Below are 25,716 nucleotides of genomic sequence, written 5' to 3'. Positions count from 1 at the left end.
CACATCCCTATCGTGCAGAGGCAAAACCCGTCTCCGTATCACCATGTCCCTGAGTGCGTCCCATTTCCATTCACCAGTAGAGGGCCCCTTTCCCACCCCCAGGCAGGCTGTCTGGGTGGAAGATGTCATTAAATGGAAGAAGCAGCTGGAGAAGGAGGTGTGGGCCAAGATGCATAAACTCGGAGGGGGTGCTCTGGCTTGCCGAACTACTTGTGGCCTATTTGTGTATACCGAGATAGAATGGGGGTATGGCTTCATTCAAGAGGAAGGGACTGAAGCCAAGATATATGTAAATGCAGCATCAGTCAAATTTGGCATACCGCTACATCAAGGAGACCGGGTGTCATTCTTTAAGGAGGACTGTCCTCGAGGGTACTACGCGGTTGCGGTCACCCTCTGAAGTGAGGATGACCTGGTACTTTTTTCTGGGCCCAGAGCAGGCGTCAGCAGCACCTGCTACTCGGGCTATCACCCTTCCGTGGCAGATTATGACTTTTGCGGCTGCAGAATCATCCCCGCTCGCAACTGGGCATGGGACTCAGCCACTCTTACAACGGTCTGGGATGTGCGCCATTGATTCAGTGAAACTTTGCTGCTAACAAAAATTTGTGCACGTTGCACCTCTGACTAAAAGTGAACGGGACTGTTCCATGTCCCTGCAAGCAATGAAGCCTTGGAGCACCCCAAGAGATGGGTGTAGTTCGGCCGGACGGCCTAAGTGAAGAATCACTGCATTGTTTTTTTTTGTGTGTGTTTTTGTTGCGCCTGTTGCGCCCTTTCTGCTGGAAAACAGGAACTTGCCCTGGGACTGAGCCCTGACTTATGCGCAACTGCAGAAAAGGACTGTTTTTTAGGACAGGCAGTGCACCTGGCATAAAAGAGGGATGCCTTTCCCTTTAAGGACTGTTGACCTAATGCATAGGTCTAGTCATTTGTGAATAATTTGGAACCGTACTTTCTTCAAGGGAAGAGGGAGTTCACCCCCAAGGACTAAAGACCCCATACTTTTAAACTTGTTTTGTCCTAACATATGGGACCATGCTTCCCTCAAAGGAAGGGGGAGGCCCAACCTCAGGAACTGTGGACCCCATTAATGGGTCATCTTGTACATACATTTGGCTCTGGAGAACTGGAGTTAATGGACCTGAACACCACCTGGAGGACTGTGAGCCAGGCATTCAATTTTAAAGAGCAAGGACTCTTGTTGCTATGTGGCAGCATAAAAGACTTGGCTCGTGTAGAGCTAATATGCTACTTGTTCTACCTCGTTTTACCTGTTACCTCCCTGCGTGGAGTATTATTTGTACAGAATAAAAGTTTTATAGTGTAATATGGTCGGGGATGACCAAATTAAAGGAAAGGGAGGAATGTAGGGGGTATGGTAAAATATGTTATTGCCTTTCCCTCTCGTCCGGGTACCGTTTGTTATTATGAGTATAGATTAACATATGATGGCATTGCTACATGGTTTAGTATATTTCCATCCCTTATATAATGGTACTGCTACACAATCAAGTGTATTACCATGTCTTGTTCTGCTAAATGTATATATTTGCTATTTGGTATATATGTTAGATAGGGAAAATATAGTACTAAAGTTTGCCCACAAGATGGTGTATCATCTTAGAATAGTGTACATAATACAGATGGGAGTTTCACATAGCTGGGATTGGTTAGGCCAGGTTCACATTGCGTTAAAGCAGCCCGTTCAATGCATAGTTGGGAATTGGTTATTGTAGGAGGGGTTAGCTACAGCTAAGGGAAGGAGTGTTTCCTGTATATACTTGGAAGGGCCTGGGCGCCCAGACAGTCCACACGGGCTCTAGGACCAGGACAGTAGCAGCTACCACACAACGTTGGTTGTTTAAGAATAAAGAGCCCAGCCATCCATAGCATCAGATCAGAAAGAGCGGTGGCCAGCACAGCAGTAAGGAAGAAGGAAATAAGACAGTACGTGGGAACAGGTAGTCCTAGAATGTGGCAGCTTATAGCTTGGGCAGATGTTCTCAGTACCGGGGCGAAGCGGTGGCTGCAGCAGTATCCAGAAGTGGTGAGATGGGAGCAGGACAGTGCTGAGACTTTATGGAATACAATACTGAAGGGCAGGTCACTCGCCAGGTGGCAACTACCTTCGGAGATGAAGATTCTCTTGTCTGGGGCGAAATAGACTGATAAAGACTTAACCGTGGCAGAGCTGAATTGAGAGGACACTGAGGACCTGAGCGGCACGGTCCGACCCAGGTATGTGTTATGTGAAAGGAAGGAAGCTGCAGGGAGAGATAAGGAAATCTGTAATGCTGATTCTGATGTAATTGCTGTGAAGAGTCTGGATGTGCTGTGTAAAGCTAGCAGTAAAGTTGTTGATTCGAAAATTGAAAAGGACTGTGTCTCAATCTTTGTGGCATCCACTGATGGGAACCAGCAGCGAAGCAGAGGTGGCCCTGATGGTGCAGAGAATGGAGCGACAGGTACACAAAGTAATGGATGATGTTCTCATGTATTGGGAGACCTGGGCACTGATGTACCAGAGTGTTTGGCCGTGACTACACCCCTGGGCCAGACCCTTGCATAATCATGCCCTAATGTATAGTATCATTGGACAAAACATGTCAATAAGATATTAAAAGGCATCTCACCCCAACTTTTTTTTTGCTCAAATACGTAGATCCTACTAACCTTAATTTACCCCTGCTATTATATACAGTATGTAATATACAGTACACACTCATACTGTACAATAAAGACTGTCAGTCACACAGTAATGCTGCATACAGGACTTGCTATGAAGAAAAGCTATCGTTTATGTAATGCCGGTGTCTCGTGCAGGGGGTAAGTGATGAACTACTCACCACCTGCACCACTTTGTGTCCCCCAGTGTCTGAGCTGCTTTGTGTAACTTCTGCAGCTGAGCTATATCTCCTCTTACTGGAGAGCCATTGCAGGAACTTGTAGCCACTGGGTCCGGCAGTCATTAGCTTCGCTGGTCTATCCCTTGCTAGCTGGTGGTATATTAGACAGTTCCTTCCTCTATGCTTTGCCTGAGCTTGGCTTCTGTTGTATATGTAATAACTTCTGCCCTGGCAAAGTGTTGCTTTGCTCAGTTTATCCTGTCACCGACCCGGCTTGTCCATCCGTTGTCTGATTTCTCTGCTCCTGACCTCAGCATTGTATTCTGAACCTCTGTAGCCTTCCCTCACCGTGAACAGTCTGACTCTGTGTCTGCCTGTGCCCTCTGTATCGCGTATACCTGCCTTGACCCGTTGTTCAGCTGCTGCAGGTCAAGGCACTGCCATGGAGTGGCACATGGTGAATATCCTAACGACCTAAGCCTATCCTCACCATCAGAGGCTCTAGCAAAGACCAGGTAACAACTTTATCACATCCCCCAGGGTGAGCTTGACCAGTGGTGTAGTGGGTCAACACCCACTGCCTTCTCAATTTTAGAAATCATCTGATATCTCACAGTAACATGTTAGAACTTATGATTCATGGGACTCAAGGTGCTGAGTACCTCACAAATCTCTAAAGGGGCAGCATGAACATTGTGCTAATTAGTATCTGAATGGCTTTGCTTATCTTTACTCAGAGAGTGAAGTAGTATACTGACTCCCAGACGTTCTATGAGCTCATATACCGATTGCTCTGTTTCCTGAGAAGAGCCGAGTAGAGCCAATCAGAAACTTAGTGGCACAGAACACAACCAAGAGTTTCTGTCCCTTTGATTATGACATGATCTCTGTTAGGAGTCGAGTTCCCGTCGCTGCACAGGGGGAATCTCGAACCATGTCCGCTGCGGTCTCCCATTCTGCATCAGCCGCAGTGGAGCCTGCTCAGCGGACACGTCGGTCCCAGCGTCTCACGGAGACTGATAATGTGCAAAGGGTTACTGCTGCCTTTTCAGGCCCTGCTATTGTACCCTATACTGGTCTGCAGCAAGCAGGCTTTTCTGGCACTAAGTCCTGCTTTGCACACACTGAGCATGCCCATGAGAGGACCTCTCATTGGAGGTCGAACGTCACACGCTCAGGCCCTGTAGCAACTCCCATTGGTCCTCCAGGAAGGTCCTGTAGAGCTGCAACTATAAAACGTTCGCTGGTCTGCACGGCCATGCGCTAGTGTAAATTATGTATGTGCTCAGCGCCAGTGTGGTCGTGTGTGTGCAGTCAGGGACCCGGCTGAAATAAGCCCCTAGAATGCTGGCACCTCTGGCGAGGAGTTTCATGTGTGTAGATTCAGGGCTGGCTAATAGCCATTAGAATTCCGGCTCCACCGGAGAGGAGTTGTGTGTTTGCATTTGACTGCATGACCACTGTCAGCTCTACTAAGTAGCTGTGTTCCCCTGTGAGCTAAACAGGGCACAGCGTTCTCTTTGCTAACGGATTCTGTGAAGTAACAGAGTTCGTTTATACCAATATACTTCACCGCCTTACTTAGCAGCGGGTTATTTCCTGCACAGTGGATCCCGGGTTGCGAACGCATCTATTACTTCTAATAAATATATTCGGTGCGTTCCGCCAACCCTAACAGATCACTGCAATTTAAATTAAAATAGGTTTTAAAAACTTTAAGGCACTGCAGCTTTTTTTATTGCAGCGCTGGAGTGGTGCTACTAAACTAAGTTCTATGCTCCTAGTACCATACCTACCAGCTGCCTTCTTGTTCTATTATCTGTGCCGTTGTGGCTCTTTTGCAGGTTGTGATCTGCCAGATCTCTCTCTCCAGAAGTCAAAATTCAATGTAAGTCTATGAGAGTCAGAATAAGGCTCTCATAAACTTATGTTGAGAGCTTGTGACTAGGGTTGAGCGAAACGGATCACCTGTGTGGGGTCGGCCATGCGGTATGCGACTTTCGCACCAAAGTCGCGTTTCGTATGACGCGCTTGGCGCCATTTTTTCAGCCAATGAAGGAGCGTGGGCAGAGTGATGACATAGGTCTTAGGGGCGTGGACGCCTATCGTCATCTTGTCGCTTGTGCGCTGTAGCGATTTGAAATGTGTAACACCAGCTTTTCTGTTGAGAGAGAGAGAGAGAGATTCCCATTGACTTTGCATTGGGTTTCGTGTTTCGGTCGATCCCCGACTTTTCGCCATAATCGGCCGATTTCACTCGACTCGACTTTAGAGATAGTCGGGTTTCGCGAAACCTGACTCGACCCTAAAAAAGTAAAAGTCGCTCAACCCTACTTGTGACCGATACCTCTGACTTCTGGTCATCAGAAGTTGAGTTCACAAAGAGCGGATCAGGAAGAGCAGAATATGGTGTCTGGTAAGTCTATTAAGCACCAACAAACGCTTGAGTGGTGCTTAAAAATGAATTTCACGGGAGTTGCATAAAAACTGAGCTACAGAGACTGGGCACCATATTGTGTAACCAACTAGGAAGAGTAACTCCCGTCTTTTATGCTTTTTGGAGCCATTTTCCAGCAGTAAGATAGATTAAATTGCTATGATTAACTTCTAAGGAAGTCAGAAAAAGGGAGTAAGAACATTCAGAAAGGAGGAGAGAAACAAAGTATAATGAAGGCTGACATTTATGTCTGCTATTTCTTGTCCCAGAAACTTAAATTACACTTATCAATATAGTTTTTCTTTTTCATAAATCAATAACTCATGTGAATATAACATTTCCACACTTTCTAGTAACCTGGGGTCTAATTTTCCTTGGCTGCTGGCTCTCTGGAAATGTCCTGAACCTTCTCAGTCTCTGCAGTAATATATTGCATTGAAAAAAGGGAGTAGGTGGGAGGAGGGGGATGCTGCTGCAGTTTTTCTCTCTTTGTGTCTGAGGCTGTCAGAGAGATGTCAGAAACATGCCTTGCTGACAGTTGTGAGCACCAAGATGTTTCTTCCCATCAAATTGACATTGAGTAGGAGGATAAGCACACTCAATAGGCATGCAAAGAGAAGAAACAACCCTAAAATAGGTCAGCCCAGGGGCGGACACAGACAGAAGAGGGCCCTTGTGGAAGAATAGTTTTTGGCCCTTTGCAGTAAAACAGCTCATCATAATGCACTATTCCACCTGGAACCCTTACGTCTTGGCCCCTTTGTGGCCGAACAGGTTCACACCAATGATATGTTTGTCCCTGGGTTAGCGACAGAATTTCTATCTGCATTACATCTTAAGCATGTCTACGGCTCGCAGAAGAATGATTGTGGTCTGTTTTAGTTAAAATAGGTAGGATTTAACATTGGAAAGGTCTGGAGAACAAAGGGCTGATATCCCATAATAGATAGATCTTGTAATAAAGTAGGGAAGGACTCCACCGACTGGCCATGTTAGTGCATTGCAGGTATTAGCACAATTCTTGAGCATGATGTACTGTGATGATGAAGAAATAACTTCTGATCACATAGATAAAGCTCACCTTTGCTAAATCCACCAAAGTGTTAGCTTGATCATTGAGCTTTCTCTGCTCCATTTTCACACTGCGTAACCTGAAAGTAACAAAGCAGTTAGATTCCTATGGCAAATGTACCTCCCAAACAGCCAGTCACATGACACATGCAAAGCAACCAATATCTTTCCTTACCCCCAAAATTGAAGCTGTATAAATAAAAAGTTATCCCTTGCAGCACATAGACGTTTGTAAAAGGTAGGATGATTCAGTGCTGTTAGGGTCCTTCATGTATTAGATCATGCAGTTAATTGAAAATGAGCGAACATAAAAAGGTACAATTGTCGTAGCATTACGCAGGACCTATGCATGTGAAATAGGCCTGTATACTGCTGCCAAACTTGGAATGGGATAGAGACTGGAAGTATGCTAAGCATCTTTGCATGCGTCAGTATGAATTACCCTCTTCATCATCATCATCATCAGCTTCTGGTAGAAAGCAAAAGTTTAAGTCAAACTGCAGCAGCCACACTGCAACCGTTCCTTAAGGTTGGTATGCTACTTCCTATCATGACAAAGATTCACTTTAAACCATGTTGCCTAATTAACATCAGTATTAAAGATGAAATAAGGTTTACCATGAAAAAGTTGTATTTATTTCCAAATATGATTAAAATATTACAGAAGAGGATTTCTTGCTCCTTGTATGTGCACCATGCTAATTTTAGGGCATACATGGTGTAAAAGTTGTGGTTGCAGATTGTGAGACCGCAGGATAGTGGGCTGCCGTCACTCCAGAGCGGATTTCATGCGGATATACGTCCTCAGACGCACAGTCAGCTAAAATATATTGCGGCGGAGAGACTGACCAACATCCTGTACTGTGATACAAGCTGCTGGCCAATCAGAGGCTGGCAACAGACATCGACTTGCCCATGGCAGGCGGCAAATGGCAGTGACATCATGCATTGCCTTGCAGTTGTGCCGACATCATCTGCCAGATATTGTGCTGGCTAGAGGAGGACACCGCAAGTCATGAAAGCGGGAGAAGTTAACAATAAGAAAAGTAATATGTTTGTTTCTTTTAAAAATGTGCTGGAAAGCCTGAAAGAGACCCAGGATGAAGGGCATTATACTAGGTAGGGGTCCAGGATGGGGGTTGTTATTCCAGGAAACGGCCCAGGAATGGAGTGCATTGTGCAAGGATGGGGGACATTATGTCAGGAATGGGGCACAGGATGGGGGACATTGTATTAGGAGAGGGCCCAGGATTGGGGGGCATTATTACTGGAAGGGCACAGGATGGAGGACATTATTACCGTAAGGGGCCAGGAGGGGACATTATTACTAGAAGTTGCCTAGGATGGAGGACATTGTCATAGGAAGGGACCCAGTATGGGGGACGTTATTAAATTAAGGGCTAAGGATGGTGACATTTTTATATACTGGGGAAAATTATACTATGATAGGGCCAAGGATATTTTATAGCTTGACATTTTATAGCTTTGAGCCCAGGACAGAGAAGCATTATTACTGGAAGGGCCCAGGACAGAGGGCATTAATACTGGTTGGGGACCAGGATGGGAAAGATTTTTGTGGATGGGGCCCAGGAAGTGGGACATCATTACAGGAAGGGGCAGAGGTCTCTATAGGCTCTAGAACGCTACAAGGGCTAATACATCTGATCAACATGCAGCTGGGGGCTCAGATCCAAATTTTGCATGGGGGCCCATCGGACTCTAGTTACACCACTGTTCACATTCTATTATGCTATAGGGAAACAGCCAAGTGCTTTTGCTGATAGTTGGGGTCTGACCAATGGATTTGCGATAAAAGTTACCTATCAGAAATTTGTTTTAATTAAGTGCAGGGCAGGAGGCTGCCTGGCAAACACCTTTAACATCGCTTCTCTCTGGACATAATTAAAATGGTCTTATTATTCATAGTGGATCATTGAAATTTAAACATAAATTAAGGGAATCCACCAACATTTATTTCGTGAGTAACTTTGGTGGAGTTCTGACAATAATTGAAATGGTTATTTTTTATCTTCACTTTTATTTCTATTGCAGTGGTGGACATAGTTGCATGTGTATGGGACACAAGGGGCACAAATTTTGGTTATAACTGGGTTACTGCTTCATTTCGAGAGGGCACTTCATAGTCTTAGCGGTCTTCTTTGGATAGGTGATAACTATTAATGCTGGGAATAACGCTTTCCATGTCTTGAGTAAAAGAATCAATGCTCCTTCCTGTGTGCTGAGCAGGCGAAGATTTAATATACAGTAACTTTATTAGGAGATGACCTAAAAGTGCAGATTCTGTAAGTAACTCCGTGTAATCTATGCAATGTGTCTTTAGGTTCTCTCAGGCGGCATGGTTATAAAACATCAGAATCATCACAGAAAGCAGCATGCTCAATGCTTAGAAAAAGAAAATAAAGAGAACAGCCAGGTTTTCTCATTCGTTGAATGAATGAAAAACCACAAGATTTTAGAAATGGAGACCACAACTTTGCAGTTATTTAAATTCCCATGCAGGCAAGCACCAATACATCTGGAGAGGTTACTCATTGGAGACGTGGAGGGATATGGAGTGAGGAACTTACTTCTGAGCTCTGGTAGGGGATGATTTAGCAAAACAAAGACAAAACACAACATAATTTTTTTGTTGTTGCTGTTAACAAATAGGACACTAAACAAACAATACAAGACTTACAACTATTTTACAGGACTAGGGAATACACTGTTGAAAACAAACCAGATGGTATATATAGGCTTGGGACTGTCTTGACTTTTTAAATATACTTAAATTGCATATAGTGATATTTTCAAGTCTGGAAGGAATCCCCTATCCACGGGTTAAGGGATAACTTCACGTTCGCAGTGGTCCAACTGATAGGACCCCCAATGATCACAAGAACTAGGGCTTTGAAGAGCCTTGTGTGAATGAAGCAGTGGCTAATCATGAGCTGTGCCACTCATTCATTCTTAATGTGACTTCCAGAGACATCCAAGCGCTGCGCTCGTCTGGTCATCTGCATGCCCAACGTAGATTACTTACAAACTGAGAATACCCTTTCAAAGAACCATTCCATGATTGTTGTTTTTTTTTTAAATACAGCGCTGGAGTGGTTCTTCTAATCTAAGTTCCCGTATTCATCTTTTATCGGTGCTGTGTCAGTCTGTCTCCAGCAGTTTGTGACCTATTGATCATTCCAGTGCTTGCTAGGGGATCCAGAAGTCATTACTCAATGTAAGTCTATGAGAGCCAGAACAAGGCCAGAACGAGGTTCTCATAGACTTACACTGAGAACTTGTGACCGTTACCTCTGACTTCTGGTCAGTAAAACGTTGTGGTCACAAGATGGTGGTCCGGGACTGTATAAGACTAGAGTCAGGGAACTTACATTAGTAGCACCACTCCAGTGCTCAAATAAAACAAAACAAGACACTGGAGTGGTGTTTTAAGCCATGTTCATCTTTTGTGTAGCAAAAAACCCCCCCCGAAACAAACCCTTTTCAGTATGCAAAATGTCAGTCAAGGGCTGTAAATGTCATGTAGATTAGGCAGAGCTGCGATTACAAAGCACACAGACATACAGAGTCTCTGTGGCCTAACACGATAAAGCCGTAGGCGTAAAATGTACCACTGTTTGGTGGTGTATTACAGAGCTAGAGCTCGCAATAATACCTCCATAATACAACATCTTCTGGAACATGAAACAATAACAGGTATGATGTCAGAGGCAAAAGGAGCTCAAATAAGGCCTGGTAGATTTCCAAGGGTGGTGTATCGTGGCACTGTACAGCTGTAACGAGCTATAAAACAGACATATGCACGAGTCCTTAAGATCTGGCCACTGCAGTTTATGCAATGGCAGAAAAACATGGCAGGAAAAAAATCAAAGAAAAACTGTTGTGAATTCTGTTGTCAAGCTCCCTCCTGTGGCCATGAATGGTACTTCGGCTGGTTCTGTCCATGGGCTTCCTCTGGTGGTTGTGAGTGGGGCTGCGGCTTCTGAGTTTCCTTCCACAGGTGACAAGGTTAATTCGTTAGCTGGCAGCTCTATTTAACTCCACTTAGATCATTGCTCCATGCCACCTGTCAATGTTCCAGTATTGGTCTAGTTCACTCCTGGATCGTTCTTGTGACCTGTCTTCCCAGCAGAAGCTAAGTTCCTGCTTGTTTTTCTCTGGTTTGCTATTTTTCTGTCCAGCTTGCTATTTTGATTTTTGTCTTGCTTGCTGGAAGCTCTGGGACGCAGAGGGAGCGCCTCCGCACCGTGAGTCGGTGCGGAGGGTCTTTTTGCGCCCTCTGCGTGGTCTTTTTGTAGTTTTTTGTGCTGACCGCAAAGTTACCTTTCCTATCCTCAGTCTGTTCAGTAAGTCGGGCCTCACTTTGCTAAATCTATTTCATCTCTGTGTTTGTAATTTTCATCTTTGCTCACAGTCATTATATGTGGGGGGCTGCCTTTTCCTTTGGGGAATTTCTCTGAGGCAAGGTAGGCTTTGTTTTTCTATCTTCAGGGCTAGCTAGTTCCTTAGGCTGTGACGAGTTGCATAGGGAGCGTTAGGAGCAATCCACGGCTATTTCTAGTGTGTGTGATAGGATTAGGGATTGCGGTCAGCAGAGTTCCCACGTCTCAGAGCTCGTCCTATATTATTGGTAACTATCAGGTCATTCCGTGTGCTCTTAACCACCAGGTCCATTATTGTCCTAACCACCAGGTCATAATAAAAAACACCATGTGCGAACTTGGTCTAAGAATGCGAATCTTATGTCAAAAACTCATTAAGAGCCAAGAACTTCATCTATTTTCATCCTAGTTATTGATGTTAACACTGTAGCTTCAACTGCATGAATTGTGTGCCTCCTTTGATTTATAAAGCACTACGGAACATATTGCCGCTATAGACGTAAAATTATTAATTTATAATAAAAGCTCTTCTTCTAAACCCTTATTATTATTATGTTTAACCTCCATGTATATGTTTCTACATTTTTTTAGTACCATAAAGGCAGCGATATTAAAACTGTTGAGAAGGAAAGGTGTCTTTGCTTCACAGAGCAGCCAATCACAATGCAGCTTTCATTTTTCAAGAGCAGAAAGTAAAAAGAAAATTGAGATGTGATTGGTTGCTGAGGGCGACATAGACAGTTTTTCTTGAAAAATAGGTTTATTATATACAGTTTAGCGCAGTGTTATTATACTTATTCACAGAGGTCAAGTGAATGATCGTCATCTCTGTGCGGCACTTATTTTTTAAATTGGGGGGTAAGTTGTACAGATCCTGTGGTGATAACCTTTGCTTATAACTGCTCATCTTTTTTATCGTTTCCTGTTTAATCTGCCACCTACTTGTTTTATATTTCTCCTTGGTGATTTTTTGTGCGTTTCCATGGAAGCCATTTCAAGAATTAGCTAAGCAAATCTTATATTTATTTTGACCATAATTTTCAAAATCTATTTATTCAGAGTATGTCTCGCCATACATATAGTGGGGGAAATAAGTTTTTGATCCCTTGCTGATATTATAAGTTTGCCCACTGACAAAGACAGGAACAGTCTATAATTTTAAGGGTAGGTTAATTTTAACAATAAGAGATAGAATATCAAAAATAAAATCCAGAAAATCACATTATATAAATGAATAAATTTATTTGCATTTTGCTGTGAGAAATAAGTTTTTGATTGCTCTGGCAAACAAGACTTAATACTTGGTGGCAAAACCCTTGTTGGCAAGCACAGCAGTCAGACGTTTTTGTAGCTGATGATGAGGTTTGTGCACATGTCAGGAGGAATTTTTATCCACTCCTCTTTGCAGATCATTTCTAAATCATTAGAATTTTGAGGCTGTCACTTGGCAACTTGGAGCTTCAACTCCCTCCATAAGTTTTCTATGGGATTAAGGTCTGGAGACTGGCTAGGCCACTCCATTACCTCAATGGGCTTCTTTTTGAACCACTCCTTTATTGCCTTGGCTGTATGTTTTGGGTCATTGTCTTGCTGGAAGACCCAGCCTCTACCCATTTTTAACGTCCTTGCGGAGGGAAGGAGGCTGTCACTCAGGATTTTACAGTACATGGCTCCATCCATTCTCCCATTGATGCAGTGAAGTTGTCCTGTGTCCTTAGCAGAGAAACACCCCCAAAACATAATGTTTCCACCTCCATGCTTGACAGTGCGGACGGTGATCTTTTGGTTATACACAGCATTTCCCTTCCTCCAATCACGGCGAGTTGAGTTAATGCCAAAGACCTCAATTTTTGTCTCATTTGACTAAAGCACCTTCTCCCAATCACTCACAGAATCATCCAGTTTTTCATTTGCAAACTTCAGACAGGCTTGCACATGTGCCTTCTTGAGTAGGGGGACCTTGTGGGCACTGCAGGATTTTAAACCTTTACAGCGTAATGTGCTACCAATGGTTTTCTTCGTGACTGTAGTCCCAGCTGCCTTGAGATCATTAACAAGTCCCCCTAGTGTAGTTTTAGGCTGATCTCTCACCTTATTCATGATCAAGGATACCCCATGAGGCGAGATTTTGCATGGTGTCCCAGATCGATGTCGATTGACAGTCATTTTGTATTTCTTCCATTTTCTTACTATTCCACCAGCAGTTGTCTCCTTCTCACCCAGCGTCTTACTTATGGTTTTGTAGCCCATTCCAGCTTTGTGCAGGTCTATGATCTTGTCCCTGACATTCTTATAAAGCTCTTTGGTCTTGCCCATGTTGTAGAGGTTAGAGTCTGCCTGATTGAATCTGTGGACAGGAGTTTTTTTTATAAAGGTGACTATGTAAGAGAGCTGTCTTTAATGCAGGTAACAAGTTGATTAGGAGCGTCTAACTGGTCTGTAGGAGGCAAAACTCTTAATGGTTGGTAGGGATCGAACACTTATTTCTCACTGCAAAATGCAAATAAATGTATATAATTTATACAATGTGATTTTTTTGGATTTTATTTTTGATATTCTATATTTATTTCCCCCACTTTATGTGGATATGCTAAAAAATTACTAACATTGGAATACCCCTTTAATGAATCATGTTTGAAGATTAATTTTTTTTCTACACAACACATTTATTTGTGTGTTAGGAAAGCTGAAACCTATTTTCTTTTCAATGAAGGAACAAAATTAACTTTTGCACTAGAAGCAGGGGCGTAACTACTGGAATTGAAGAGGTCACCACTGTGACCAAACTTGGTGGGTGAGGGTCCCTCCAATGCCAGCAAATACTTTAACTGGATGTGCATCCTCGGATATACATTTAGCTGAAGTGTATTGTGGTTCAGAGACCCGTCGGGTCCATGGGTGGCAATATGCGCTGCAAGCCAATCAGAGGTCAGCAGCTGATGTCGGCATGCACGTGACTGCCAGAGGAGATTGACAGGTTACACCTGCTAATCACCTGCAGAATCACTGGTTCAAGATGGTCAGGAGGTAGAGCCTAACTAGTCTCCTCTTTGGCTATAATCGCAGGCTGGATCAGAGGAAAAATATAGTTGGCTGCAATTGTGCAGCCAAGCTCTGATACATGCTGCCCACGAGGCAGCACAAATTAAGTGACAGGTTCCTTTTAAAAAATTAACAAAGGGGATACTTACTCTGTAATCCACTCCTATGCCGTGTCCACCAATATTTTCTCACTGGTCACCGTGATTGGATACGCACTAATTACACCTGCCTTTAATGCCAGTGACAGCGCTGCATCTCTATGCGTTGAGCTCCAGTGCTGTCTCCTACATGCTGTGTCATTCACTGCTAACCAGCAGCCGGCCCACTGATTTGTGGTGAAATCTATATATTTATCGTATAGGTTCTTCTGGTTTTCATGGTGTCTAATATGTTTCCATGTCCAATAAATTTATAGTAAAATCAGATGCATGGTTGCCAGATCCCAACCAATCTGCTACTGAATTCCTTTTATAGATTTCCTTCTAGTAGCTAGGATCTGCTTGGCATTGCCAAAAGGTAATTCATTGATGAAGTCATCAGTCATATTGTGCACGGAGTTATTACCCATATGTTAGGTGAATCCGGATAGTAATACCTCAGTTTTTTCTTTTGTTCCTATTAGTATATCTTCTATTTTCCCTATCTGGTACCCTGATCACCTTTGTCTCCCCTTGACTGACCTTTACTTCTTTCTTTCCCTTCTAGTCTCACTTACAGGTGAATTGCTTGCAGGAACTTGCGTTGATGTTTGCGTACTTTAGCATGGTCGATTTTTCTCACAAGTTTTGTGTGTTTGTAAATGAGCCACGTTTCCCTGAGCACGTTGGCAGCTGCATTTTTCACCTAGAAAATAAATAGATAAAAAAAAGTCAAAAACTTAAAATGACTGGTGTGCTACAGTACAGAACAGTGAGGAGGGGACTGGAGGAAAGTGATAATGTGGAGGGACACTGGATGGTGATAAGGTGACTATAAATCCACGACACCTAACCACATCCTTCACTCTTTCCTTGACTCCTTCCTATGATGCCATGTTGCAATGATACTAGTTTCTACATGTGCATTATGCTTATACTTATTGCATTGCACAATTTATGAAATAACCAGTTCATCAATAGCAATTTATGAAGCCCAGATGACTCCATGTGTTTTGTCAAATATTAATACATTTGAGAGAAAAGCTCTCTTGCCGCACACAAAAAAAGAAGTAAAAAAGAAACAAACAAAAAATGCTCCATTGTTGATTTCTGATAATGGCACCCATGCTCATTAGATTACATTTGTACAATCAATTATTAGCTGGTTTAGTGAAGCGGATGATTGACTAATTGACCGACAAATGCTTGAATCAACCAATTAACGCACTTAATCATTCAAAACAGGGATGGGGCATGTTGGACTTTTTCTGCCGATGATCAGCACTGGCTGCCTCATCAACTAAAAGAATCTAGTATTGGCTGATGCAGTGTGGGATATATTTTGGGCCACTGACCAAGGATGATTCGTTGGCCCATTTTCATATAATGTATATGCGGGCTTTAACCAAGAAAATGGCATGTGAGCAGCCCTTAGGGTATGTGCCCACGAACTGGAATAGCAGCGTTTTGGATGCAGCATGTCAATTATCTGCAGCAGAGACGCTGCATAGTATCACCCACAGCCATTCACTGGATGCGGTAAATCTGCATGGTTCAATGAACACATGCGGACTTACCTGCTGGACTAGAATACAGCATTTTGGATGCAGCGAAAATACTGCATGAGCGCTGCAGGGGAATTGTATGCATTAACAGTACTGTCACACACAGTGCCATGCAGTCTTAGACTAGCCCTGGCCAACTACAAATGCAAGTGATGTGTAAGATATGTCTAGATCTAGACCTGGAAAGAATAAATCTTGGTTTAGGAACATTTCTATATGTAACATGCATATGGGTGTAATATGAGGAAAACAAGCACAGGTTATGCATGCTTAGTAAGAGAGTTCTTGGTTTACCCCCTATAGCATAGCCTGCCATTCCCCTCACTAAACATATAAGGCACTATTAGAGAATTTACTCCAAATTCCACCTCATGCCCATTTTCCCCCACCACTCTTTACCCGCTTTGAAAGTTGTGTGTCCATCATAAAGTTGTGCACATGTTTCTCGGCTTTGGTGAGCTCCAACTTTCTCGCAACAACAGCAACAACCAGAGCTGTGCATCCTGCACCCTGTGGAAGGAAAGCACAGGCTTATTGTAGGGCATGGGATAAGGAGAACTGATGACTGTAGGGTACATGTGATGGAGGAGGAAGACAGGTGTAAAGAAACCTAGTAGGGTTCGCGGAAAGACAATAGGAAGAGAGATCGCTATTCACTACACGCGGTTGTCATCTTACCATGATGCCTGTCAGCAGACAGACTCCTTTGCCACAGTAAGTATTGGGCACCATATCTCCATAGCCAATTGATAGGAACGTTATTGAAATGAGCCACATGGCACCCAGGAAGTTACTGGTCACCTCCTGTTTGTCATGGTACCTATTGGGGAGAGCAGAATAAAAAGTGAAAGGTAATGAGAAAGTCTGGTATTGGAGGAGTCTTAGAATACAGGTCTTAACATGCAACATTTTTGATAAATATAGTTTTAGTTTGAAAAGAAGTAAAATAAATCATCGTCAACCTTAGTCAGTGCCAGGTATAAAAAAAATACTGTAACCAGCAGGTCTTCAAACTTTGTTCTTAAGGCTATTAAGGTTAGGACCCAAGTGAACTAATTCTTTTTATTTTATAGCCTTGTCAATGTTTGTCATTGATGAGTGATCGCCAAGGATAAGTATATAAATGATGAAGGTGATGATCATGTGGCTGAACATATCAATAAAACAAAATGACTTTGGTGCCATAATTTGTTTTAACAAGAAGTTCCCAGATATGAAATTTCTTTGGAAAGAAACCATTAAAACAAAAAAAACATATTTAGAAACTATAGGTAAGTAAAGAAAGAAATCAGATCATGTGCTCTTGATCTAAATACATTAGAGAACATCTTAGAGTATGTGCACACAATGTCCTTAAGATGTCAGAGGACCTGCCAAGTTCATCAAGGCAAAGAGGCACCAGAAAATTATCAGCGGTCTTTTTCCTGAAGAGTCTTCTCCGGATAAATTCTTTTAGCCACTTCAGCCATGGATTTCAAAGCCTGAAGCTGTTAAAAGAAGCTGCAAAAAACCGAACATACTGTATGCACTGGAAGTCATTTTGACATTGCTATGCATTATTTGTAGTGTATACCGTTTTTTTCAGGCAGGTTCCAGGCAGAATCCACTTGAAAAAGACATTGTGTGCACATACCCTTAGAGCAGGGGTCCCACCCATGCAGTCCATGGGCCGCATGCAGCCCCCGGGACTGCTTCATGTGGCCCAAAGGCACTGTAGACCCCTTGACGATAGCAGCCCAGCCCAGGGTTCCATCAACATCAGCAGCTGACTTTGACGTGCCTACACATGGCAGTAACGTGATACGATCTGCCGATGTCAGCTGCCGGCCTCTGATTGGCTGGCAGCTGGTATTTTTATTGCTGAGCTCAGAGCTTGTCTCTGCGCGTCAATACATTTCAAATGTCCAAGGATGCACATTCAACCGAAATAAAGAGCTGACATCTGCGGACCCCTGGGTCGGGCCGCCATCATCAAAGTGCCTATGAGACGCATGTGCAGAAGGATGCCAGGGAAACGGAGGACAAGAATCTTTTTTTTTTCTCTTTTATCTGAATGTGAAGAATGGCACAATAGGGGATATTACTACAATATGGAGACCAGAATGGGGCATTACTTTAAGCTGGGACCAGAATGGGGCATTACTACAAGATGAGGACCAGGATAGGAACATTACTATAAGATAGGACCAGGATAGGGACATTACTATAAGATGGGAACAGGATGGGACATTATTACAAGATGAGGACCAGGACTGGGACATATCTATTAGATGGGACAAGGATGGGACATTGCTACAAGATGAGGAACAGGATCTGGCATTATTACAAGATGAGGGCCAGGATGGAGACTTAACTACAATATGCGGACCAGGATGGACATTACTACAAGGGCAGCACGGTGGCTCAGTGGTTAGCATTGCAGCGCTGGAGTCCTGGGTTCAAACCCCACGAGGGACAACATGAGTTTGCGTTGGTTTCCTCTGGGTACTCCGGTTTCCTCCCACATTCCAAAGACATACTGATAGGGAATTTAGATTGTGAGCCCCATCTGGAACAGCGATGATAATGTGTGCAAACTGTAAAGCGCTGTGGAATATGTTAGCACTATATAAAAATAAAGATTATTATTATTTACAAGATGGGGACCAAGATATGGTATTATTACAAGATGAGGACCAGGATGGGGACATTACTACAAGATGGGGACCAGGATGGGTGACAGTACTACAAGATGGGGCATATTACCACAAGATGTTTGCCAGAATTACTATATGATGCTAGTTGCAAGACAATATTACCGTATGTAGGCAATTGGGGGGAACAAAATTCTAAAAATGTTAAAAAAAAATCAAAATAAAGCATGAAAAAATATTTTGCTACTAAAAATGCTGCTTTATATATAAACTAAAGTAAACCAAAAAAGTGCCCGTTTGATATCGCCATTTGCCACATCTATAACGACCCGAGTTATAAAACTGTACAATAACCCATACAATGAATGCCATTTAAAAAAAATAAAATGAACACGGAAAAAATATTCAAAAAAAGTTGTAATTAAATTCAAAATTTTTCTCGTGCAGCCCAAAGACCCAGTTGCATTTGAGACCCCTGCCTTAGCGGATCCTCTTATTTATACCTCATTTACTTCTGGAAGATCATCTACAATTTGAAAACTGCCAATTTGCAAGACCACACTATCAAGTGTTTAGGAACCCTCGCCAAGGGACTTTCATGTCTTGATGTCAAAAGGGAATGTGTCTTTGGTAGAGACTGGACAACTCAAATGTACAAGTATAACGGAAGTGTGTCTAGAGAAAACCTTTCCTGTCCAGAAAGTCCATCAAGAGGAAAATTAAGTTTGCATCTGAACATCTAGACTATTTTAGAGCCTTTAAACGATATGCAATGACGTCAGTGCCACAGCCTATGATAGGCGACCGGGATCAGCGACCAAGACTCGCCGGTGGACCTGGGGAAGGTGAACACAGTTTTTATGTTTAAATCAAATGCAGTCAGGCCTGAATATGATATGAAAACCCCTTTAATTATATAGTTCTCATGTTTTCATAATTTTTAATCCTGCTGAAGATTATAATTTAAGTGAACAATTCCACTTAAATACTGTATATAAATATGATCATCGACATTTCAGCTTGTGACAGAAATGAAAAAAATATAATTAGTACACTTTGGTCCTAAAACAGGCAGATTAAAAAAAACACTTATTATCAATTAACAAAAGAAAGCATAAAAACTGACATGCACATCTAACAAACAAAATGCATAACAAAAATGCATTAGATTTCAAATCCTTGTCACATTGGACTGAGCCTTTAGATTTGGCCATGCTATCTGCATGCGTTTAATAATGAATTCTCCCCGTAACGTCTTTGGCATGAGCCATGAGCAAAATGGGCAAAGGTACCTTTACTCTACCCCTCACATGCATGCCGCAGGCATGTGGCATGTAAGGGACATGCTTAAGCACATGGATGGTAGGCTGAACTGCATGCTGTAACCATCCAGGAACTTTCTTCCTTGCAAAAAGTTCCCTCATCCCCTCCAATGGGTCCATGTAATGTGAAACCAGTTGCTGACAGCTGAGCTATTTAAGACCTTGAACATGTTCCTGCTAAGGAAAATATGGAGTCCTGTTATTTAGGAGGGTAAACAATGGGTATTTTCTTACTATCAGAGTGATCGGGTCTGCTGATCAAGGCAAATGAGATAGATGATGGGAGCGAAGTAGTTGTTATTATACTCCAAAAACATATAGCTGCCATATTTTCTCATCTGTATTATTCCTGCAAGTGCCAGCCCAACTTCATGACCCAAAGTGAGAGCTTCACATATGCCAATAAGGCTGTAGGATCACCAGACCCGCTGGACTGGGACTTGTGGGCTTATTAGTGACAGGCAAATATGGTACTATATAGTAATGTGAAGTAGCCCTAGGTCAACCCTTTTCTAAGTAGATGACTTTAAAGCAAACCATTTATGTACAAAAGTGGGACAATTTTGGTTATTTCTTTTAAAAGATTCTATAATTTGACCTAAAGTCCTGTTTTGGTTCTCAGTAAAGCATTAATACCTGTGGTTTCATATTTAATAGACAAATATTATGCACATACTGGATTGTTTAAGTGTATCATTAGTTCTATCATATATATATATTTGGTTTGGTTTTCATTTCCATTATCGGCTGCTTTTCCTCCTATGTCCTTGGTGAGCTGACCCTACAGGGCAAAGGTTTGTAAGTAGACCTGTTTAGAGTTCTATATGCAAGATAAAGACCTCCAATGTATATTTATCCTCAACATTTTACCAAAGCATTTATCCTCACTTCCTTTATTCTTAAAATGGAAACCATTCCTCCTTGTTCTTGATCATTATTGATTTCCATTGACTATATAGTCAGTAAGTGTGAAATCTACTGTGTTGCTCAATATTTACATTTTATCATTTAACCACCTTTTATTATTTACTCTAATCAGAGTACAGGAAAATCTTGAAAGTTTACCTACAAACAGGCGACAAATTCTAATACTCAATGCATCATTTAGAGAAACTGAAGAGGAAGTGGTCAGCACATGGCTGCAAATTTGGAAATCGCATATTAACAGTCAAGTGACAGTTACTGTGAAACAGTGTAGAATCCCAGCAGTGTGTACATTGCACACTGTAAGTATTCTCCAGATTAGACTGTTTCATTTTCTACCTGACACAGAACATACATTTAAGGGAGCGTTCATAGTTGGCAGATTTTGTTGCAGACATTTCTGTGAATGTTCATTCATCTAAGGAATTTTTCACACGTCCTGATATTTCTGGTACTGGAAAAAACAGTACCGGAGCTATCCATGTGTTACGCACGTGTGCTATCTGTGTGCCGCATCAGTGTCACATGTACCAGCTCCTGGGAAAAGCTGTTCAGTTCACACTGTTCCGAAGCGCCGGGTGCTGAAGGCAGCTCTCATCATTGTCAGCTGGTCTCCCTGAGATCAGCGTGATCAAGAACAATGCTGAGAGTTTTATTCAGCCCTCGCTGTGTACATCATGTGTAAAATAAAAGATCAAATAAAAAAATGCCGTGCGCTCCGGTGTAATTTTCATGACCAGTAGAAGGAAAGCCAACCACTGGGGGGCTGATGTTAATAATTTGGGAAAGGAGCCAATATCCCAAAAGATTCCCAGGCTACTAATAACAGCTCATAGCTGCTTGCTTAGACTTTACTGGTTAGTTTACAGGGAACCCCGGGAAAAAAATTACGCTAGCACCGTGAGATATTTCTTAACTGTATAAACACTTGTGAGCTGTTTATTATAGCTTAGGAACCTTTTGGGATATTGGCCCCTTTCCCAGATTATTAACCTCTTTCTGACCTCGGACGGGATAGTACGTCCGAGGTCAGAAGCCCCGCTTTGATGCAGGGCTCCGGCAGTGAGCCCGCATCAAAGCCGGGACATGTCAACTGTTTTGAACAGCTGACGTGTGCCCGCAATAGCGGCGGGTGAAATCGCAATTCACCTGCCGCTATTAACTAGTTAAATGCCACTGTCAAATGCTGACAGCGGCATTTAACCGTCGCTTCCGGCTGGGCGGCCGGAAATGAGCGCATCGCCGCCCCCGTCACATGATCGGGGGTCAGCGATGCATCAGAATGGTAAGCATAGAGGTCCTTGAGACCTCAATGGATACTGATGCCGGCCTGCTGTGAGCGCCACCCTGTGGTCGGCGCTCACAGCACACCTGCATTTCTGCTGCATAGCAGCGATCTGATGATCGCTTCTATGTAGCAGAGCCAATCGAGTTGTGCCAACTTCTAGCCTTCCGTGAAGGCTATTGAACCATGGCAAAAGTTAAAAAAAAAGTTAAAAAAATGTGAAAAAATAAAAAAAATATAAAAGTTTAAATCACCCCCCTTTTTGCCCCATTCAAAATAAATCAATAAAACAAAAATCAAACCTACACATATTTGGTATCACCGTGTTCAGAATCACCCGATCTATCAATAAAAAAAGGATTAACCTGATCACTAAACGGCATAGCGAGAAAAAAATTTGAAACGCCAGAACTACATTTTTTTGGTCGCCGCGACATTGTATTAAAATGCAATAACGGGCGATCAAAAGAATGTATCTGCACCAAAATGCTATGATTAAAAATGCCAGTTCAGCATGCAAAAAATAAGCCCTCATCTGACCCCAGACCATGAAAAATGGAGACGCTACGGGTATCGGAATATGGCGCAATTTTTATTTATTTTTTTTAAGCAAAGTTTGGAATTTTTTTCACCACTTAGATAAAAGATAACCTAGACATGTTTGGTGTCCATGAACTCGTAATCACCTGGAGAATCATTGTGACAGGTCAGTTGTAGCATTTAGTGAACCTAGTAAAAAAGCCAATCAAAAAACAACAAAGTGGGATTGCACTTTATTTGCAATTTCACCGCACTTGGAATTTTTTTCCCATTTTCACGACATGCTAAAACCAATGATGTGGTTCAAAAGTACAACTTGTTTCGCAAAAAATAAGCCCTCACATGGCCACATTGATGGAAAAATAAAAAAGTTATGGCTCTGGGAAAAAGGGGAGCAAAAAACGAACACGGAAAAACGGAAAATCCCAAGGTCATGAAGGGGTTAATATCAGTCCTCAGCTGTTGGCTTTCCCTCTGCTGGTTATAAAAATTACATAGAAGTCCACGCCATTATTTTTAGGAGAACATGCAACAGTGATGAGAGCGGTCTTCAGCACCCGGCGCCTAGGAACAGCATGAACTGTACCAGATGCCAGTACATTTCACACTGATGACACACAGATGTCATCCATGTGTCATCAGTGTGCACCTGTGCGTGAAGTTTTACAGCCCATGCTGTGGATAAAAAACAGACACACGGTTGACATAAACACACTGACATGTGCGCAGACTGTCACCATGCATACCTGAGACACTAAAGTGTGAAAGAGGCCTAAATCAATTTTCTAGAAATTAATGTGATTGCTGCGAATTAAAGTCACACAAATTTCTACAACATAATATGTCATGAGTGAATTCAACCTTAAAGTGAACCTGTAAGCTGAAACATACGGGGTGGTTGGACTGCAGTCATCAGCAAATGTATTGTGATAAAGAAGCAATAACATCATTTTGTAGGGGAAGTTGTTTCACTTCAAAATACAAGTGACTCTTCAACTTGCAAATTAAAAACCTGAGCGGCTCTTGGCCACTTCTGTTTTCAGCCGCATTCATACAGGTGTACCTTTTCATCTTATTCTGAGATGTTTTGCAGTGCAACTGATTTTAACTATTGAGTTATAGTTGCATCCAACTCAATGTAATTTTTTTCATCATGTATTAGAATGGGCGAAAAACACTGAAAAAATGCTGAAAAAATTGATAAGCTGCAGATTTCATATGGCTTCAAAACTGCAAGAAAAAATAAGCAACATAAGCATGCCATTTCAGAAATCTCACTCACTTTATTGGCACTAGGAAATCCTTCAGTTTTTGTAGCAAAATTATGTGACAAAAATGCAGCAAATACTTAAAGTGTGCACACACCCTTATAATGTACCCCTGTTCAGTAAGTTAGGTACATAATAATGTCCTGGTGTGAATGAAATGTGACAATGATTCACATGAAAAGTAAGCTATGGACATGCATGAAGGCACCCTTCTGACAACTATGTTTTAGGGCAGTGTTCCCCAAGTCCGGTCCTCAAGAGCCACCAACAGGTCATGTTTTCAGGATTTCCTTAGTATTTCACAGTTGATAATTCCATCACCTGTGCAATACTAAGGAATTCCTGAAAACATGACCTGTTGGTGGCTCTTGAGGACCGGAGTTGGGGAACACTGTTTTAGGGTGAGGACAGGTGGCTGTAATACACACGTGTGGATCGTATCGTAATCCTTGGACTGGCCGTCAGCTCTCCTGACCTACTCTGGTCAGGAGCCCTGGTGGCCAGTTTTACGATTGCTGACGGCCAGTTTGAGATGCGATCCTCACACGAGCATTACGGCCATCTGACTGCTCCCTTATGGCTCCTACTCACTTGCGAGAGACTCGGCTGAGTCTTGCATGTTAATACCCAGCGCTGCTGCTGGCACTCAGATCGGAGCATGCGGCCGCATAGTAATACATGCACCCGCACGCTCTGCTCCTGAGTGCCGGGTGCAGTGCCGGATAATGAAGTGTGAGACTCATCAGAGTCTCGCGCAAGTGAGTAGAAGCCCTTACTCTGACACTGGCATTTCAGAGAAAACAAATTTTAAAAACTGAACTGGCCAGGGGAAGAAGTGTCTGCCCAGAGGATTGGCTTTATAGACAGGTGCATCCATGTACTTAAAAAAGAAAGGTGTATCAATCAATCTGAGACAAGAGGGAAGAAACCAGAGAGAACCGCCCAGCAGACTGTTCTCAATGCGCCCTGGCTCATCTCCCTGTTAGGCCAGTCTCACACGTCCAGACAATTCCGGTATCGGAAAAATCGGTACCGGAATTATCCGTGTCCGTGTGTCCGTGTGCTTACGTTGAACATCAGTGTGGCACACGTGCGGCAGCCGTGTGCCGCCCGTGTGCCGACTGAGGACCACACGGACCATGCAGGAGACAGCACTAGAGTTAAGCACTGTCCCCTGCGTGCGGTGCTGAAGCCGGTATTCATCCCTTCTTCCCAGCAGCGTTTGCTGGAAAGAAGGAATGAATAATATTTTTTTTTTATTTATTTTTGTTTTTAAAATAAAGTTGCCAGTAATCTGCCCCCTCCCACCCCCTGTGCGCCCCCCCCCCCCCTCCGCTGGCATTAAAATACTTACCCAGCTCCCTCGGCGCTTACATCCTTCCAGCGTCGCTGCTTGTCCTGTATGAGCGGTCACGTGGTGCCTCTTATTACAGTAATGAATATGCGGCTCCACCCCTATGGGAGGTGGAGCCACATATTCATCACTGTAATGTGCGGCACCACGTGACCGCTCATACAGGACAAGCAGCGACGCTGAAAGGATGTAAGCGCCGAGGGAGCTGTGTAAGTATTTTAATGCCAGCGGGGGGCGCACAGGGGTTGGGAGGGGGCAGATTACCGGCAACTTTATTTTAAAAACAAAAATAAATAAAAAAGATTATTCATTCCTTCTTTCCAGCAAACGCTGCTTGAGAGAAGAAATGAATGGGGCTTCAGCACCATACGCGGGGGGACAGCGCATACAGTAGCGCTGTCTCCTGCATGGCACACGGACTGCACACAGAAAACATCCGTGTGCGGTACGTGTTTTACACGGACCCATTGACTTTAATGGGTCCGTGTGATCCGTGCGCTCCCACGAACACTGACATGTCTCCGTGTTTTCCAAACGGACACACGGTCTGTGAAAACACGCTGACATGTGCAGAGACACATTGATTTTAATGTGTCTACGTGAGTCAGTGTCTCCGGTACGTGAGGAAACTGTCACCTCACGTACCGGAGCCACTGACGTGTGAAACCGGCCTTATAGAATACAACACATACACACATTAGTTTCTCCTCGTTTGCATCTGTTTTGTCCTCATCCATTTAACTGGACAAGGTAAACTTTTTGCATTGTCACTTAATAATGAATCCGCTATTAATGGATGTAAAACAGATATCTTCCATTTCTACTCCATTTTTAACAAATCTCCATAGACCTAAATTCTCATCCACAAAATGAAATGACAAAAAGGTTA

General features: G+C 42.9%; 1 protein-coding gene across 1 annotated transcript in view; it reads right to left on the bottom strand.

The window, feature by feature from the left end:
- The window catches only part of KCNN1 (potassium calcium-activated channel subfamily N member 1), a 200,418-nt gene that overhangs the window by 11,062 nt on the left and 163,640 nt on the right, over window positions 1-25,716 (bottom strand). Inside the window, exons 5-8 of the mRNA XM_069767772.1 lie at window positions 16,180-16,321; window positions 15,901-16,011; window positions 14,515-14,642; window positions 6,368-6,437 (exon numbers count right to left, since the gene is read on the bottom strand). Coding sequence (XP_069623873.1) covers window positions 6,368-6,437; window positions 14,515-14,642; window positions 15,901-16,011; window positions 16,180-16,321 — 451 coding nt within the window. The remainder of the gene's footprint in view (window positions 1-6,367; window positions 6,438-14,514; window positions 14,643-15,900; window positions 16,012-16,179; window positions 16,322-25,716) is intronic.

This window comes from Ranitomeya imitator, chromosome 1 (assembly GCF_032444005.1).
Source record: "Ranitomeya imitator isolate aRanImi1 chromosome 1, aRanImi1.pri, whole genome shotgun sequence".
NCBI classification, from domain to species: Eukaryota; Metazoa; Chordata; class Amphibia; order Anura; family Dendrobatidae; genus Ranitomeya; species Ranitomeya imitator.
The sequence above is the reverse complement of the archived record's forward strand: the minus strand, read 5'-3'. Positions and strand labels throughout refer to the sequence as shown.